Source organism: Delphinus delphis, chromosome 1 (genome assembly GCF_949987515.2).
Source record: "Delphinus delphis chromosome 1, mDelDel1.2, whole genome shotgun sequence".
In the NCBI taxonomy this organism is placed as follows: domain Eukaryota; kingdom Metazoa; phylum Chordata; class Mammalia; order Artiodactyla; family Delphinidae; genus Delphinus; species Delphinus delphis.
Genome location: NC_082683.1, coordinates 25,498,020 through 25,517,473, shown reverse-complemented (window position 1 = coordinate 25,517,473; position 19,454 = coordinate 25,498,020). Strand labels below are relative to the sequence as shown.

General features: G+C 39.6%; 1 protein-coding gene and 1 pseudogene across 4 annotated transcripts in view; one reads left to right on the top strand and one right to left on the bottom strand.

Moving 5' to 3' along the window:
• The first annotated feature begins 251 nt into the window (after positions 1-251).
• ZBTB8OS (zinc finger and BTB domain containing 8 opposite strand) overlaps positions 252-19,454 on the top strand; it is a 71,338-nt gene continuing 52,135 nt past the window's right edge. The window contains exons 1-7 of one of the 4 annotated variants that reach the window (XM_060018453.1): positions 252-518; positions 9,063-9,087; positions 9,360-9,481; positions 9,696-9,778; positions 10,721-10,773; positions 12,779-12,815; positions 13,978-18,366. In XM_060018453.1, coding sequence (XP_059874436.1) covers positions 9,409-9,481; positions 9,696-9,778; positions 10,721-10,773; positions 12,779-12,815; positions 13,978-14,064 — 333 coding nt within the window. In that variant the 5' untranslated portion in view covers positions 252-518; positions 9,063-9,087; positions 9,360-9,408 and the 3' untranslated portion in view covers positions 14,065-18,366. Of the gene's footprint in view, positions 519-564; positions 752-9,062; positions 9,088-9,359; positions 9,482-9,695; positions 9,779-10,720; positions 10,774-12,778; positions 12,816-13,977; positions 18,367-19,454 lie in introns of those variants that run through there. The other 3 variants (XM_060018428.1, XM_060018437.1, XM_060018445.1) reach the window with 3 other exon arrangements.
• Positions 11,354-12,004, bottom strand: LOC132429734 (transmembrane protein 126A pseudogene; annotated as a pseudogene).

Here is a 19,454-nt window from a genome sequence, read left to right as displayed (position 1 = left end):
CACCTTCGCGCCAACACCGGCCAATCGGAGCGCGCCGAGCGGCGATGTGGGCGGGGAAGCCGCGTTCGTAGCCTATCCAGACGCGCGGAGTCGCTTGCCGCGGGGTCGAAGCGCGCGCTCCTCCCCTGCCCCCACACTGCCGGGAGCCGACTTCCTTCGATTGCGCGCGCGCGGGGTTGGTGAGCGTGCGCCTCTCGAGGTCACGTGAGAGGTTTAGTCCGCACGCTCCTGGGTGCAGCCATTTTCTTGAAGCTAGCGAGCCCTTCAAAGTAGGACTTTAGTTGAGGAGTCTAAAATGTTTTAGGGTCTAGTTGTCAGCTCTGGGGGTGAGGCTGCAAGAAAAGGCTTCTATCAGACCTCGAGATGTCTAATTCAAGTGTCCCTTGCTCCTAGGTCCTCCAATTTATTTGTTCCCTTAGTTCTTAGAACTATTGATGAAGCAAACCCAGAAAATGAGGCCTTGGACTTTTAAAGATCTCCAAGCGACGGGACCTAGGACGGAAGTCTTAGGGGATTAAGTAAGTCCTCGAGAATGGAGTCCTGGCCCTTTAAGGGTGTGTGTCAAGGGGCGGAGTGTAGGGCGGAAGTTGTAAGTCCGGGCCGAAGTCCGGCTGACGAAGGGCGGAAGTTGAGTTTGGGGCCCAAGCCGCAATCATGGCGCTGGAAGGGGAAAATGTTAGAGATTACAATTTGACTGAGAAGCAGAAGGCGATCAAGGCCAAGTATCCTCCAGTCAATCGGAAGTACGAGTGTGAGTAGGTGGCTCACTTCTCTTCTTGCCGGGGGCTTCCGGCTTCCTCTTCCATTTTGCCCCATAGGGTGGCTCAGGCATTCCCGTTTTGCCATTTATTGTAGGCTTTTATGTACTTCTCTGGGGAAGGCTGAAGGCTAAAGCCTCCTGGTCTGAGAGTCGGGAAACCCGGGCTCCCAAATTTACAGCCTTTTGAACTTTTTCTGCATATGCCTAATTACGTTTATCTTGTGGGAATTTTACTTCCGTATTAATTCTGAAGGTAACGTATTTTCAAGTGTTTGAGGGGTTGTCGCCCCCAAGTATCTCCCTCCAACTGTGGGATAGTTAGAGTGTGCCTAGGGTAGAGGACTCGGAGAGCTTTGAGTAGGGGACTTCTAAATTGGTGTCTTACCTGTATCGTGTTGTTAGCAAAAAGACCTGGTTTTGTCATTTTTAGCTTAGTGACTTTAGGCAAAAAAATCACATAACCTCTTTGCACTCAGTTCCTTCATGTGAGGGATAAATGAGATAATAATAAATGTGAAAGTATAGTGCAGACTCTGAAGTTGTACATAAACGTTAAGCTGCCGTCCCTAAAGGTGGATGTGGTTTGGGGAGCACAAATCTGGCTCTTATTTCCTTTCTTAAAGTTCTTTCATTGATTTCCCATTGTCCTCTGTATAGAGTCCAACTATTTACCATAGCATACTAGGCTCTGTACTTTCTGGACCCTGCATATCTCCCTAGCTCACTGTCTCTCACTTAATTTTTTAAAAATTACTTTTAATAGGTCACATATATGATTTAGAATTCAAAAAATACAACAGGTATGCAGCGAAAGTCTTTCTTTCAGCCCTGATCCCCAGCCCCTTAGTCTTGATATCCAGATCGACCATCCTTAACATTTTCTTATGTGTACATGCAAAGGTGTATGTTTACTTAATTTACTTAACCAATTTCTAGTTGATGGACGTTTATACTTATACTCGTTTGCCAATAAAAATAATGCAGCAGTGGCTATACCTGTGCATCCATTGTTTGGCACATGTGCATGTGTATCTGTAGAATAAATTTCCAAAAGTTACATTGCTTTTTCAAAGGGTATCTGCATTTTATCAATGTTTTTTAAAATTGAAGTGTAGTTGGTGTACAATGTTGTGTTAATTTCTGCTGTACAGCCAAGTGATCCAGTTATACATATATAGACATCTTTTTGATATCTGCATTTTAAACTTCAACAATTATTGCCAAATTGCTCTCCATTGAGGTTGTGCCAGTTTATACCGTTGCTAGCATTGTGTGTGTGTCTTTTTTCTTTCCTTTTAAGAAGGCTGAATTCTTTTTTTTAAATTCATTTTTAAATTTATTTTTACTTTTTAAAATTTATTTATTTTTTGACTGCGCTGTGCTGCGCGGCAGGTGTGGTCTTAGTTCCCCGACCAGGGAGTGAACCCGTGCCCCCTGCATTGGAAGCGCAGAGTCTTAACCACTGGACCACCAGGGAAGTCCCGACTGTGCCTCTTTTCTCACACTTTTACCAATTTACTGTGTTACCACACTTTTTTTTTTTTTTTACCACACTTTTTGATCTTTTCCAGTCTGTTAAATATCTTATACTAATTGCATTTTACTTATAAGTGAGGCTGAACGTATTTTAGTATGTTTGGAGTTATTTGTATTTACCTTCTGGAATGTGTATACTCATATTTTTAACCCATATTTTCTATTGGATTGTTGGTCTTTTTTACTGTGCAGAAGTTTATTTTTATGTAGTGAAATTTGTTAACCCTTTTTATGGCTACTGGGATATCATACTTAAGAAGGCATTGCTCGCTCTGGGACTGTAAATTAATTCTCCCATGTTTTCTTCTAGTACATTTGAAAATAAACCTTTTTTTTTTTCTTAGGCCATACCACATGGCTTGTGGGATGTGGGATTTTAGTTCCCCGCCCAGGGGTTGAACCTGGGCCCTCGGCAGTGAGAGCACAGAGTCCTAACCACTGGACTGCCAGGGAATTCCCCAAAATAAAACTTATATTTTAGTATAAGATACATATAGAAGAGTACACATGTTACAAATGACTTTTTGCAAACTGGATACACCTGTATAACTAGTAACCAGATCAAAAAACAGAATGTTACAGCATCCCTGAAGACCCTCTCATGCTCCTTTCTCCTCTCTCCGTATTTTTCCCATTAGCCTGACTACTAACACCATACATGAGCTTTGCATGTTTTTGTACATAATCTAAATGGAATCATGTAGTATGTATTCCTTTTGTGTTTGGCTTTTTTTGTCTCATATTTATGAGAACCGTATTTTTGCTAATAGTTATAGATTGTTCATGTTTCTAGTATTTATGGTTTTTAAAAAATATATATTTAAATTTTGAATACCTTAGGATTAGGGTAAGGTGGAAATTAAGTATCAATATCTGATAATTATTTTCCAGATGCTATAAAATCATTTTTATCAACAGTCTGTCTTTTCCCCTGTGATTGAAATATTCCATCTTTATCGTATACAGAATTCCTCTAACTATATTTAGGTCTATAGCTGGACTTACTATTCTATTCCTTTGTTGTAGCTCTCTTTTTATGTGCCAGTGCCACATTTTAAATTATTGAGGCTTTATTGTATCTTTTAATATCTTCTAGGACAATCTCCCTCTCAGTTCTTGCTCCTTTCCTGCCATTCTTATTGTTTTTATTTTTTTCTCTATATGTAGATAAAAATCAGCTTGTGAAGATCCATAAGAATTACTGTTGGTATCCCCTCCCCCCTTTTAATCATTTGTTTCATCTTCTCTCCATCCTGAGGCTACTTAGGGGCCCAACCCTGAATCACCTTATTAGCATAGACTCAAGTGTGGTCAGAAGGGGCTCTTTATGAATAACCCTGAGTGACACTCCTGTCACTCAGAAAATTCCCAGGATTTTAAGAGCTCTGTTCCAGGAACCAGGGACAAAGACCAAGTATATATTTTCATTATACCACAAAAACATTCAGTGAAAAGCAGCAATTAGGAATGAGAGAAGAGGGCCTCCCTGGTGGCACAGTGATTAAGAATCTGCCTGCCAATGCAGGGGACATGGGTTCAAGCCCTGGTCCAGGAAGATTCCACATGCCGCGGAGCAAGTAAGCCCATGCACCGCAACTACTGAGCCCATGCACTGCAACTACTGAGCCTGCGAGCCACAGCTACTGAGCGCATGTGCCTCAATTACTGAAGCCCGCATGCCTAGAGCCCATGCTCTGCAACAAGAGAAGCCACCGCAATGAGAAGCCCATGCACTGCAATGAAGAGTAGCCCCCACTCGCCGAAACTAGAGAAAGCCCACATGCAGCAACAAACACCCAACGCAGCCAAAAAAAAAAATAAATAAATTTATAAAAAAAAAAGAATGAGAGAAAAAATAAACAATAGTGTATTTTTGAGAAATAGTTGAGAAAAGACCGTTTGCTCAAAAATCCTGTTAACATTTTGTTTGGGAATTCCCTGGCCATCCAGTGGTTAGGACTCGGTACTTTCACTGCCGGGCTGGGGTTCAATCCCTTTCCGGGGAACTAAGATCCCACAAGCCTTGCAGTGAGGCAAAAAGCCGAAAAAAAAAAAAAATTTTTATGTTATGCCTCATGATTACATCTATGGAGATGATGTAATCTGTTTCCTAAGAATTGAATCTTTGCATTCCAGGGATAAATCGCACTTGGTCATTCTGGATTCTACTTGCCGACATTTTGTACAGAATCTTGGCATTGATGTAATGTGAGATTAGTCTGTTTCTTCCAGCTTCATTTCTTGCCACTGACTACCCCCAGATCTACCCCAAGCTCTCCCTGTAGCGCTGTTTTTCCTTTAAGACTCAGCTCAATTGTCATCTCATATATTCATTCAGCAACATTATTGAGCACCTGTTGTGTATCAGACACTGAGCGGAAACTGGCAATAAATGAGTGAGCAGATAGATAAAGATCATCCTTAGTCTGTTGGCACATAAAGTGTTAAGTCTTGTTTCCTTTGGGAATTCTTACCTGAACCTCTTAGTCTAGCTTAGTTTATCTCTTATTCTCTCCTATAATAGAATTTTCAAAGTGGGTGGTCTCTAGAACCCTAGGTTTCCCCAGACTTTTTCAAAGGATCTGTGAAGTTAAAACTACTTTCTTAATAATACTAGATGTTACTTGCTCTTTTCACTGTGTTGATATTTGCACTCGTGGTGCAGAGGCAGTAATAGGTAAAAGTCCTGGCCCCTTGGCACAAATTGAGGCAGTGGCACCAAACTGTATTGGTAGCCATTGTATTATTTACCACTATGTACTTATAATTAAAAAAAGAAAAAGTCGTTTTTACTTAAAAATGTCCTTGATGACTTGGCAAGAACTATTAATTTTATTAAATATTAACCATTGAGTACACACCTTTTTAATATTCTGTGTAACAAAATGGGAAGTATGCATAGTGTATCTGCTTCTCAAAGTATTGATGCTTACCTTGAGGAAAAGAACTTCTGTGATTGTTTGAGTTGTGAGATGCCTTTTTTCTCGGAACACTATTTTTTCTCAAAAGAATGACTGAAAGACATACTATTGTTATTCAGACTTGGGTATTTCCAATATCTTCTCGAAAATAAAGTAATCTGTCACATCAAGGAAAATAACAATATTTGTTGGTATATTGATAATGTATATTATATAATGATAAAATTCAAGCTTTCAAGTGAAGTCAGAATTTTGGAAAACTTGTATCTGCCATCATGAGCTTCACGGTTTCCCAGTGCTTAAAGACTTTTCTGATGAGATTGGAGGTGATATTAACAAATAGATTTTTTAAAATTCTATAGAATGTGTCAACATCGATGAACTGATATTATCCCAAAAACCAATGCTTGATATTACACAATCAGGCATAGATAAGATCTGTTCTAAGCACAAGATAGAGCAATGGATTTTAATGTTACAGAGTTCGAAAAATTCATTGTTAAAGCCTCAGATTCTGCATTGCAACTAACCTTTAAAAAACCACCAGTTTCTAGTTTTGGTGAAGGAAGACTATATACAATTTTTTTTCCTTACTCCGGCTGTGCTGCCCATATGCATTTTTAAAATAAATTTATTTATTTATGTATTTATTTTTGGCTGCATTGGGTCTTCATTGCTGCGGGCAGGCTTTCTCTAGTTGCGGCGAGTGGAGGCTCTTCCTTGTTGCGGTGTGTGGATTTCTCATTGCGGTGGCTTCTCTTGCCGTGGAGCACGGGCTCTAGGCACACGGGCTTCAGTAGTTGTGGCTCGTAGACTCTAGAGAGCAGGCTCAGTAGTTGTGGCACACGGGCTTAGTTGCTCCACGGCATGTGGGATCTTCCTGGACCAGGGCTCGAACCCATGTCCTCTGGATTGGCAGGCGGATTCTTAACCACTGTGCCACCAGGAAAGTCCACATTTTTTTTTAGCTCTTAAAATACTCCTTTTTCCTCCTGCATATCTGTGAGATTGCAGCACACTGAAAAGCCAGACATTAAAAACACTTGCAGAAATGCTAAACAGCGCCACTCTTCTCACTACATTTTTTGAAAATGTAGTCATTTTTCATAAAAATATATAATTTATGTTAAATAAAATGGGCTTATTATTTGTATCTATTTATTTATTATTTTTGGCTGCATTGGGTCTTCGTTGCTGCTCTGGGGCTTTCTCTAGTTGCGGCGAGAGGGGGGCTATTCTTTGTTGCAGCGCGCGGGCTTCTCATTGCAGTGGCTTCTCTTGTTGCAGACCTTGGGCTCCAGGCACGCGGGCTTCAGTAGTTGCAGCCGTGGGCCCTATAGCACTCGGGCTTTAGTAGTTGCAGCACGTGGGCTCAGTAGTTGTGGTGCTTGGGGCTCTAGGACGCATGGGCTTCAATAGTTGTGGCGTGCATTGGCAGGTGGAATGTTAACCACTGCACCACCGGGGAAGTCCCTGGGTTATTATTTTTAAGTGAATTAATACATACTTAAAATTTTTTTTCAGTTAAAATTTCTAGGTTAATATTGCCAGATACAACCCATATAAACAAAAGCTGTTTAGGTCCTCAGTAATTTTTAAGAGAATAAAGGGTTCCTGAGACCAAAAAATTTGAGAACTACTGCCCTATAGCAATCTGTCATTGTCTCTTTAAACCGTCTTTTAAAAAATTGAGGTACAATTTACATGTAATAAAAGTGTTCACATCTTAAGTATAAAGTCCAATGAGTTTTTTTTTTTTTTTGCGGTACGCGGGCCTCTCACTGTTGTGGCCTCTCCCGTTGCGGAGCACAGTCTCTGGACGCGCAGGCTCAGCGGCCACGGCTCACAGGCCCAGCTGCTCCGCGGCATGTGGGATCTTCCTGGACCAGGGCCCGAACCCGCGTCCCCTGCATCGGCAGGCGGACTCCCAACCACTGCGCCACCAGGGAAGCCCAAGTCCAATGAGTTTTGATAAACAAATAACATCTGTGTAACCAGTACTCGAGTCAAGCTCTAGAACATTTCTGTCAACCTAGAAAGTTCCCTTTGCTCCTTTCCAGTTAGTCCCCTAGCCCCTTACCTTGAGGCAAGCACTGCTCTGATGTCTATCACCACAGTTTACTTTTGTTTTAGAGTTTTGTGTAAGTGGAATCACACAGTATAGATTCTTTTCTGTCTGGCTTCTTCACTCAGTATCAAACACAGCTAGATGTTAAAGTGGTGAATGGATTTTATTCAGTAACTACTGACAGCAGGGGAAAGAGGTGAGCTCCCTGACTCTTGTTAATGCATTGTATCAGTAATTCATGCTTTTTTATTGCTGAGTAGTGTGGCATTGTATTCCTCAGTTTGTTTATCCTTTCTCTTGATGGATATGAGGTTTTTAATTTGGGGGAATAAAATTGCTGTGAACCTTCTATGTCCTTTTGTGGCCACATACTTTCATTTCTCTAGGGTTAATAAACCTGTTATTTTCTTTTAACTTGTTTGTCATCTCTGCTAATCATTGAGCCTCTTAATGCCTAAAATGTATTGAGTTCTCAGTAATATTCTGAGTAAATTAGAGATGAGCTTAAACCTTGAGTGTTACCAGAACAAGATGTGTTATGTAAACGGCACTAAACTGGGAGTCAGAAAATCTCAATTCTAGTCCCAACTCTAATCAGCAGTGTAGTCCTAAACAAGTCGCACAATCTCTCTGGATTTCAGGTTTCTTCTTGTAATTGAAGGAATTCTGTTAAATGAACTCTAAGACTTTGTTATAGCCTGAATATTCTATGATTCTAAGCAGGAAGAATTGATGGAAGTCAGGTAAGAGTGAAGGATAGACTCTAAAATCTTTTTTTTTTTTAATTAGTTAATTTTTTAAATTTTGGCTGCACTGGATCTTCATTGTGACACTTGGGCTTCTCTAGTTGTGGTGCGTGGGCTTAGTTGCCCTTTGGCATGTGGGATCTTTGTTCCCTGACCAGGGATCGAACTCACATCTCTTGCCTTGGAAGGCAGATTCTTAACTAGTGGACCACCAGGGAAGTCCTGACTCTGAAATCTTGAGATAACAGATCCAATGGGAACTTGCTGTAGTAGCAGTTGTTATTTCCTAGTGTTGCTGTGAGAATATCAGGAAAAAGCTCATAATACATATTGTAGAGTTTACTTTCCAAAACAGTTTTATTGGTCAAGGATATCGGTGAGGAGTCCTTCAAATGAAAGAAATCAACAAATATAAAACTTGGCTCTTGTTAAAAATAAAAAACTGTTTTGTTTGGGATTTGGCTAGCTGTTCATGAAAAGGTGAAATGAAATCTGGAATTTTATATCTTTGATGATGTAGTTTCTAGAATTTTGGTCATTCACACAAGTAGATATTTAGAAAAGATACTGATTTGTTTTGTTGAGGAAAAGTAACTAATGGCAGAGAATGGCATTTGTTTATTGAAAAACTATGATGTATTAGACACTTTTTAGATCACCTAGAAGACCGTGGCCGTGATGCCTTCCAGAAATTGTCATTCATTTAAATATAAATCTAGGCTTTTAAAAAAATAACCCTTTAGCATCAATATGCTAATATTATGGAACTATTAATTCTTTTATTTAATATTAGTTCATTTAATATTAACAGAATAATAACTGTGAATGCTTAGAAGAAATTTTTAAAAAGTAAAAAATAACCCTTAACAGAACAATTAACTTTTGTGTAAATGGTTAGTGAAAGGTGTGTGGCCAGCCCACATTTTCTTGCTGTTCAAGGATTATGTTCTTAGTAATGATCTAGAGTTATTTTCTTGTGATTTGCAAGTCAAGTTTAGTCACTTATAAGTGTTTTTTCCTCTCTCCCTCAGATTTGGATCATACAGCTGATGTTCAGTGAGTATAGCTAGAGTTTATGCCTTTGCAACCACGTGCTTAACATAGGAAGGCTGATGTTTTAATCTTGATGTCCCGAGTTTTAATTTTTCTCCTCCTCTTTTGGTTCCTTTACGACATGCAAATGATGGTTTAAAAGCATCTGGTTTCAGTGTCATTAAACTGAGACCTTTGGTTTTGTATTTATCATGTTAATTTTATTTTGACTTTCCTCACAAGTTTTCTGCTTTGCAGTGGATTATATTACACAGGGCATGAATGTATTTCTTTAGGTTACACGCATGGGGAGATACTCTGGAGGAAGCATTTGAGCAATGTGCAATGGCCATGTTTGGTTATATGACAGATACTGGGACAGTGGAGCCCCTCCAAGCAACAGAAGTAGAAACCCAAGGTAACCAATTTATTCACAAGGAAGAAATTGTTATAGATGTTCAGTATTCTATGTAAATTCAGTATATGCTCACAGTAAGAACAACAAAGTTGATTATGAGCTTGTTCTTTCAACTAGCCTAAGAAATTCATTGCACTGTTAAATTCAAACCAGTTTTTTAGAGACAAGAGTTATTAAACATGATACTGTCATGGTTCTTTTTGATCCTGTGTAGGAGATGACTTACAATCTCTTCTGTTTCACTTTTTGAATGAATGGCTTTATAAATTCAGTGCTGATGAATTCTTCATAGCCCGGGTAAGCAAAAGTTTTTCTTTTTTACTGAGCAAATGCGTTCTTACCCATATTTTATAATAAGACTAGTGATTTAAATTAGAACATGTGATGCAAAACCAAGCCATACAGATGATGATTTGCAGAAATTATAATAACCATAGGCTCTTCTTGGATAACCCGAGTTTGCTTATGTATGTGCATTTTGTATTTAGATCTCTTATTATATACTTGTCACTCATCAGGATTGTGTGACAACGCACCTATTGTTGCCACTGTCTCTGCACATTTTATGTCTCCCAAGTTTGAGCTGTATTTATGTCCATCCATATGTTCCTTTTGTCCCATTTGTAATTTGGCAGTTCTACCATGTTGGCCTAAGTTTAAAAATTGTTGCTTTTAGTTTTCCTTAACGTGAAAAAGGAAAAGCCAAATGGAGTTTACTTGTTGCCACCAACCTCCAGAGGGAACACCTCTCCAACCTCATTGTCATCTAACACACATGGCCTTCCTTGCTTTCGTAATTCCTCCATTCTCTCCCTTACCAGCTCCACTACATATATTCTTCCAGCTGGGTCATTCGTCCTACAGAACTGGGTCATTCATCCTACAATATTATATAAAAATAGGCTGAGAGTTTTGTCAACTCTAAATAAATAAAGCTGAAAAAAATCCAGAGTGATTGAAATCCTAGGTCATCCTCCTCTATGTATCTTACAGAAAAATTCTTTTGACTCATATTTTTAGATTGTACATTTTTAAGAATATGTCCCTTGAATATGTAAGAAAAAACTATTTCCTTGAAATATATAGTTTGTTATTCTGTTTTAGTTAACATTTTAGTTTTCTTTGCTTCAGAGAAGTTTTATGCTATTATCTTGAAAAGATGATAACCTAGACATGTTTTAGGAGCTGGTCTGTTATGAGCATATATTAAAATTAAAAGAAATTTTTTTTCTTCTTTAGGAAGTAAAAGTACTTAATATTGATCAAAGAAATTTCAAATTACGGTCAATTGGGTAAGTTTTGAAAACCTTTTAAGTAGCGGGTCATGAAAGATGTTAAGTTATTCTTCAGTGAACTCAGTGGGCAGGAAGACAAATAGCAATGTTAAGTCAGAAGACCAGTTGCATCCCAGTAGGGCTTTGCAGGTTAAGCTTCTTGAGATACCTAGGAGCCAGGGTTCACCTCAGGTTTGGTGGACCAGAAACTTGTCAGAACAAAGTTGATGTGTGTTATTAAACAGGATTCCCAATTTGTTGATTTTTAGCACAAAAAATATATCATTGGTAGATGGCACAGATATTTGCATAAAGCTTAGCTTGGTGATGAGAAATGCTGATGCATCCTTTCTTATAGATCCTCACACCTGGACTCCATTTCCTTCTATTAACAAGTTATACACTTCCTTCCAGAGTTTGCAAACACTTGATTATGGCACTTTGATTGGATTTGGTGTTTTCCGAGTTTCTTCAGTCATTTAATGATATCTTTTAGGTGTTTTTTTTTTTTTTTAACAAGTCTCTGTTTATTCATACTTAGATATAGGTTATTCTTACTCTTTTATTTTTGTGTACAGATTTACTTAACAATCACGGTTTCTAGGACAGGTTCAGGTAACTAAAAAGCCTTTATAAGTAGTTTATATTCTCTAGACCCAAGGTATGCTGCAAACCCAATCTGGAGCAAAATGGGAAATAACATCTTTCTAAAGATAGGCTTAGAAATCCTAATCTAGTAATTTAAGATGTTTCCTTTCTCGGGTAGCAGGGCTGAGTTATATCTTGCTGCTAGGCCACCATTCACAGGGATAGCCAAGAAAACAGGGTACAGACCACCAAAAACAAGACCAACCAATTCACCTCGTGTGAAGGTACAGGTTTCACAATGCAAATCACCTGTATTCAAAGGTAAACTTACAAAATCTTTGTAAGATACGTGTGCCGTCAAAAATGGGATCTCTGCCATTGCTAAGCCAGCAGGTATATGAGCCTGTGTCACATGTAAGATTTGTCGAAAAAGACTATCTGCTATTAGGCCATAGAGGGCAGCATTAAGTCCAACATATGTTGATCCATTTTCAAGAAGATTCCTTTCTGTTTTGGAATTTGGTTAATTTTTCTGGGTGTGATATCAATTAAGTTCTCCTTGACAGTATCATCTGGTTCACGATTTTCCATCTTGAGCTTTACACTTTCCTCCCAGCACTCACTGCCTCCTCTGGTCTTATTCAGCCACGTGAGGGCTCACTCCAACCCTTACGCAGCTCTTTTAGGTTATTTTTATATAGAGCTTATCTTTTCTATTTTATGTTGAATTTTTTTAGTTTCTTTTTGTAAAGTGAGAGCTTTTATTATCTCCTCCTCCCTTTTTTTATGGGTAAGAAAACAGGGTTGTCCAAGGGTACTTAGCTAATAAATAGTTGAACAGAATTTTAAAACGTTGCTCTTTCTACTACTGCTTCTGCTACTGTGATCTTCAGCCACATTAGTGTTGAAGGGAGAGAGGATGTTCATCCCAGGTTCCAGGGCGGTACCTTTCTAGGGCCTTCCATGTACACACCATGGACATTTTTTGAAAAGTTATAAAATACAAACCAAGTTCAGACTGTATTACAGAATCTAGTATTTTGCCTTTATGGTGTTCAGACGGGCTTTCTCCAGTGGAAGATATTAATTAGTTCTGTAGTCCTGAGTACAGTGAAAATTTTGAACATGCTACTCTGTTGTGAACCAATATTCATTAAACAATGTTTATTGAGAATCTACCTATGTACATTATGCTAGGACACTTTTTTTTTAAGAGCAACTATCAACCTTCTTGAAATGGCTGTTGTATACATAAGTCCCTCAACAGCTGTATCTGCTAACAATCAAATTGAAATTTATAGCTCCCTTCCCCCTCCATCTCTTTTGGCTTTCTAGTATCTAAACCACATTTATAAGGCTTATTTTAAAATGTGGAAAGAGAGAATAAATGTTAAATCCTGGAAATCTTAATCATGTTTCACTTTTCCTTCTCAAGGTGGGGAGAAGAATTCTCATTGTCCAAGCACCCTCAGGTATGTTTTTAAATCCAGCCATTAGAAACATTTTATACTACCTTACCATAAAGTCAGTAAATGTGACAGTTAACTAGTTCTAATAAGTTGGTGTAAAGTCCTAAATTTTTCTCAGACTAATATGACCTGTTGGGACATATTATGTTAAAACACTGATTTCACACACCTGATTTGGAGGATTAGGAATCAGCACTTGGGTCATAGGGTCAGGTTTGTTACAGAGTTGTGGGGTGTAAAAATCCCTTTGCCTTATCGAGTTTTGATGTCCTCCCCCGTAATGAAGGTGTTGGACTAGATGTTCTCTAAAGTGTCTTCTGCCTTTTGTGCTTCTCCAGATTCAGTATTTGCCAGCATGTATGGCTTCGCTCTATACGAGTTAAATCTGTTGGAATAGGGGTAGGCAATTTTTTTCCTAATGTTTTGTGCTTTGTGGGCAGAGAATGATGGAAGAGCAACTATTCAACTCTTCTCTTATATATAGCACTAAACAGCCAAGGACAACACATTAATGAATGAATGTGGATGTGTTCCAGTAAAACTTTTTTTAAACATTTCCTCCACTACTATTTAGAAATGTAAAAACCATTCTTAGTTCGTGGGGCTGTACAACAATAGGTGGCAGGCCGGATTTGGCCTTCAATTTGTAGTTCGCTGACTCCTGTGTTTAGGCCAAGGAGACCTAAGTTAGTTGGAGGTGACTGGAAAATCCTGTTTGCTTCCGGTAGCTGCAATAGAATTTCTTCAACCACAGTGCAATAAAATGAAGCCTGGGAGGGAGCCTCGGGGAAGAGAAGCATAAAAAGAACAGAAGCCAGTAGAGAGGAAGCATGTGGACTGAAAACAAATTATTTTTATAATACAAATGAATAAATGAAAAAGCTGATGCCCAGAGAGGTCAGACAGCTTCTGTATCCAGTTGCAAACAAAGCCAGGACCATAATATGCTTCGTCTCCTAACTCAGTGATTTTTCTGCTGTACATATTTGCCTCTCATTTTTATTGGATCAGTGGATAATACTATACTAATTTGATAACTAATTGTTTCGTCTGAGTTTTTCAGAGCAATATTAGAATTTTGACTTTCTGCCAATCATTGCTAGAGTTAATGATTCTGATTTTGATGTCCTTTTTCTTCCTGTTTTTTCTTTAACCCCAACTTCAGGGAACTGAAGTCAAGGCAATAACATATTCAGCAATGCAGGTCTATAATGAAGAGAAGCCAGAAGTTTTTGTGATCATTGACATTTAAGACACACACAAAAAAGAACCTCCCTATGAAGAACTGTTTTTTCTCTTCCTTTTGAGAAGATACCATGATACCATGATATAAATTCTGCAGTATCTTAATATATGGAGATTTGCAGAACAGAAATTTTTAAATTAAAATGTGACTTACAGAAATGGAAAATCTAGGTACAGCCTTGGTCTGTGTTATCCAAATATTCAAAGTTTAAAGAAACCTTTAGGTGGCAAGTATGGTATCTCATTTGTTAATTCCCTGCTGTAGCAGCAGGTGCCTTACACCCTTCCCATGGAATGCCAGCCCTCCAGCCTGGTCCCAGAAAGGATCATTGATCTAAGAGCAGCCTGAGAGACTCTGAAGCCCCCATGCTCTTACTGAATGCAGCTTGAAAAAAAAGAAATTTGAGGAATCCTACAACCAGGATTTTGCTTTTCTTCCAAATTGGTTAACACATATATTTTCTATACGTACATGAAAAGAGGTCGTTTTAGATTGCTGTGGGAAAGAGCCATCCTGTAATCCAGTTGGTTTTCTCAGATGAAACAATTATAGTTGAACAATTGGAAGGCTTCTCTAGAAAGAGCCCTGATTTACTGTTCTCACTTTTTTCTAAGCACCGAAGTATTGACACTTTCCTGTTTTCCCATAAGAAAAATTTGATGCATGTACAAATGGGCCCTTCTTTCTAACATATAGTTTTATATTAAAGCCATTATATTTAGAGAAGAAAAGGAGAATTTTTTAAAATGTCTTTTGTTTTTAAAAATTACCTAAGCTTTTCATTCCTAAGGAGACAGGAGGCCAGGAAAACAACTTTAAAATGATCTGAACTTTTCAAAGTAGATAACCTTTGAAAACATGAGGCTGCTTTCATTTGATTTGCAGCATTATTCCATTCTCTATTCATTGATTGAGGTATTCTTCCTTGTGATGCAAGAGTTTGCAAAGTTGCTATTTATTCACACATATGTGAAAAAAGATTGCCACTGGGTGCTGCCAAATATCATTATAGTGTGCTGAACTTGACCTAAAAGGAAGAGATTGTCTGTGAGCTTTCTAACTGTTCTCTCGGAGCACCACATTATTTTTACTCTGGGGATTTTTTTTTTTTTTTTCTGGGCTGCGCCACACGACTTGTGTGATCTTAGTTCCCTAAACAAGGATCGAGCCCGTGCCGCCTGTCTTGGAAGCTCGGAGTCCTATCCACTGGACCGCCAGGGAAGTCCCTCTCTGGGAATTTAACAGAAAGTAGCGGGGCATAATGAAGACAAGGGCAAGAGCCTGTGAGGGTTTTTTTGTTTGTTTTTTGTTTTTGCGGTACGTGGGCCTCTCACTGTTGTGGCCTTTCCCGTTGCGGAGCACAGGCTCTGGACACGCAGGCTCAGCGGCCATGGCTCACAGGCCCAGCCGCTCCTCGGCATGTGGGGATCTTCCCGGACGGGGGCACGAACCCGCATCCCCTGCATCAGCAGGCGGACTCTCAACCACTGCGCCACCAGGGAAGCCCGAGCCTGTGGTTTTAATAGTAGCTCTTCAAATGGATACACAGCAGGATCTCTGAGGTAGCCCTCCTTTACCTTCTTTATTCTCAGGCATATTTTATAAGTGTAAATTGTGGACCTCCAAGCACAACAATGTCTAGAAGAATCTCTTTACCTTTTGTTAGGATGAATTTCCAGCCTGAGATGGGGCTCTTTCTTTCGACTCCTTTACACATCATGGGCTACTTGGGGGGGTTGATTGTGCAAGTGAACAATGGGATACTGTGAGGGGAATGGGAGAGCTGAAGCCAAAGTAAGAAGAGCTCTTGGGATGTATTAAGCCAGGTAGGGTACACATTTGACTTGGTGGGGTGGGGTAAAGCATAGCCATATCTCTTAACCACCAGAGCTGTATAATGGGGCTCAATAAAAACAAGGCAGATGTAATTATGCAAGACAAATTATATTTTCTTATTTTTAATAAATTTATAACATTACAATTTCAGGTAAATTTTAAAATTTAGTTTGTGTTAGTTTTAAAATATGCCAAAACAAAGATACTGAATAGAAGGAAAATGAGTATGTTACCCTTTATACGTGAAGTGTTGGCATTCTTGATCCATCAGTAGCAGCACACGTTTTATTTATTTTTAGTTTATTTATTGAGATGGTTGCACTGTGCTCTCACCAGATTCTTCTGCTAGTTTCAAGTATGTGTCTTTCCCTAAGGAACAGACTTCCCCCATTGCAGAGCTAATTCTCCTTCCCCATAACGTACCCACCCATCTTCACTTCTGTCTTACTTCTGGGCTGCCGTTCTCATTTCTGAAGATGTCGGGTAGCAAATCCGCTGCCCAAGGAGTCAGGCAGGTAATGGGAGGGCTGCAGGTGTTGAACTGAGGGTTTACGCAGGGGCCAAGCGGGCAGCTGCCTCTCAGCTCCAGCCCTCATTTCTAATGGGAATACAAGCCTAGGGTGGCAGTTTTTCATAAAACCCCAGAGAGTGGGATTTTTATGTAAAACCTCCCAAGTTTTTGGAAAGAAACCCAAACCACTATGGGTCATCACAATGAAGTACAGACAGGTTGTGTGTGGGCAGAATCTGGTCCACAGGTTGCTAGTCTGCAGCTCCGTTTTAAAACCGAGCTCAGGGAATTCCCTGGCAGTCCAGTGGTTACGACTTGGTGCTTTCACTGCTGTGAGCCTGGGTTCAATCTCTGGTAGGGAAACTAAGATCCCACAAGCCTCGCAGAGTGGCCAAAAATAAATAAAATTTAAAAACCCAACTCAAATCACATTTCCACAATGCCTCCCTTACCATTCAGCCTTCAGGGGTCTCTGAACTATGCTTCTCTAGTTAGCTTTAAAGATTTGCAGGCTTATTCAATTTTATAATTGTTTAATGTTCACTAGTCTCATACCTCTGAATAGAAGGAAAGCTCCTAGATGGCACATAATAGATGGTCAGTTACTTAGTGGTCAGTGGATTAAGCATCTTAGAGCAACGTCAAACTCTTAGGCAGAGACTGCAGGTCAGCTCCTTGAGCATATCTATGAGAACATAAGAATCCCAAGCCACAAGCCTCAGTTCCTAGCCTTTGCTCTACTACTGTTTGACCTTGGACCTACTTCCTCATCTATGTATTATAGGTGTGTATTAGTGATTCCTCAATTCCTTTCCAGTTCTAAGTTTCTGTGATCTAGTAATATTTTAAACAACTGAGCTGAGAAAAAGAAGGTATCTTACTGGAACAGTTTAGCCTAAAAGGTCCAGATCACACCATCCAGGTCTGCTCACTAATCAGACAGTCATTGTCATGGGTACAGGGCTGTGTTACATGATGGCAGTGACTTTTCAGGAAAGTAACAGTAGTGATGTGATGACTTTTTCTCACTGGTGCCTCTCCAAGAAGGCTAAGTGGTTATGTGTGTCCTTACAGCCACCCTTGCTAGTTCTCTTTCCACCTTGCTATTACCACTTGGGCTTTGGAAGAGAATGTTCAAAAAGAAATGGTGGAAAAAGTACAGTTTATAGCCTCCTCAAAGCGGGGGAAGCGCACCAAGTGGACTACAGTTCTGCCCCTTCCTGAAGTCTGAGCTTCAGAAGGTTTGGGGAATTCCAGATTGAGACTGAGAATGTAGTTTCTTCATCTACAAAAACCAGGGGGTGGGAGGGGGGGACAGGAAATTGGAAAAGATAGCTTCCAAAAGCTCCTTCCAGAGCAAACTTCCTCAGAATTTAGTGACTGTAGTAATTTATCAATGTGTTTTCCCATATAACATGCTCTGTACTTTTTTGTTCTGTTGCCTGTAAAATGAACAATTAATGTTGAATTCTGGACATGCAAGAAAGTAGTCTTAGGGCCAACATATTTATTTTGTCATAAACACATATCCAGGTCTCCTCTGTACAAAACATTTTCCCAGATGCTTTCTGTATATTACCCATTTGTCCTTTCAGCAATTCTATATGTAGTACAGTTGTCCTACATTTTACAAATAAGGGGATTAGTGACACCTAAAACCTACTGGCTAGAAGAGGCAGATTTGGGACTTAGGACTCTGTTCATTGTATTTATACGGTATCTTTTAATATATAACAAATCACATTTATGTTCTGTTCTTTTGATCCAGGTAATAGCCCTGTGAGGTTAGCACAACAGCTCTCATTACTCAAGTTTTATTTTATTTTTGGCTGCGTTGGGTCTTCGTTGCTGCGCGCGGGCTTTCTCTAGTTGTGTTGATGGGCTTCTCATTGCAGTGGCTTCTCTTGTTGTGGAGCATGGGCTCTAGGCACGCAGGCTTCAGTAGTTGTGGTGCACAGGCTCAGTACCTGTGGCTTGCGGGCCCTAGAGCGCAGGCTCAGTAGTTGTAGCGCCCGGGCTTAGTTGCTCTGCAGCATGTGGGATCTTCCTGGACCAGGGCTCGAACCTGTGTCCCCTGCATTGGCAGGCGGATTCTTAACCATTGCGCCACCAGGGAAGCCCTCAAGTTTTATATATAAGGAAACACTTTACATTTGGGTGATATTTGTAAGGTGCAACTCAGAAATAGATGATTGACAATGGCTGTCTCATTTTCTCTGACACATACTCTAAAAGTTCAAAAGCTAATGTTATTTAGCAAAAACATTTTGACTATAGAAATATCTTGTATCAGGACAAGGCAGTAGAAAATAGTGGGTTTATATTATTTTTTCCCATTGCCAAATAAATACACAACTGTGTGTGTTTTTTAAATTACTTCCAAATACAAACTTTAAGTACATTAGAGTCATGGATTCACATCCTGACCATGTCACTCACTGGCTATATGACTTTGGGAAATTTCTTGAACCTCTCTGAGGCTGGGTTTCTTCAACACTGAAATGGAGATAGTGACTACTCACCGACCAGGTGTCCCCAGTTTTGCTACCATAGTTAAGAATCTTATTTTGTAGAAGAAGAGAAAGGGAGTAATTTTGGAATTATACTTGGAACTGTCGAATTTAAACACTACTGTGCTAACAGTTTTATTTTGAGGATTTTGGGGGTACAGTGGTTAACAGCACGAACTGGAGCCAGATCATGGGGGTTCAAGTCCTGGTTCCACCATTTACTAACTCTCCACTTTGGGGCATGTTGCTGAATCTCCGTGTGCCTCAATTTCCAAATTTTAACTCGTGACAATAGTTGTTGAGAGAATTAAATAAATGTATACACATAAAACTCAAGACAGTGCCTGGCACATAGTAATGCTCAGTGAGGGCTAGTACTATTATTGGGACAAGCTTAAAAGCTAACAGCCCCCTTACTTTTTCACCTTTTAATTTTTTTACTTTTTTTTTTTTTTTTTTTGCGGTAAGCGGGCCTCTCACTGTTGTGGCCTCTCCCGTTGCGGAGCACAGGCTCCGGACGCGCAGGCTTAGTGGCCATG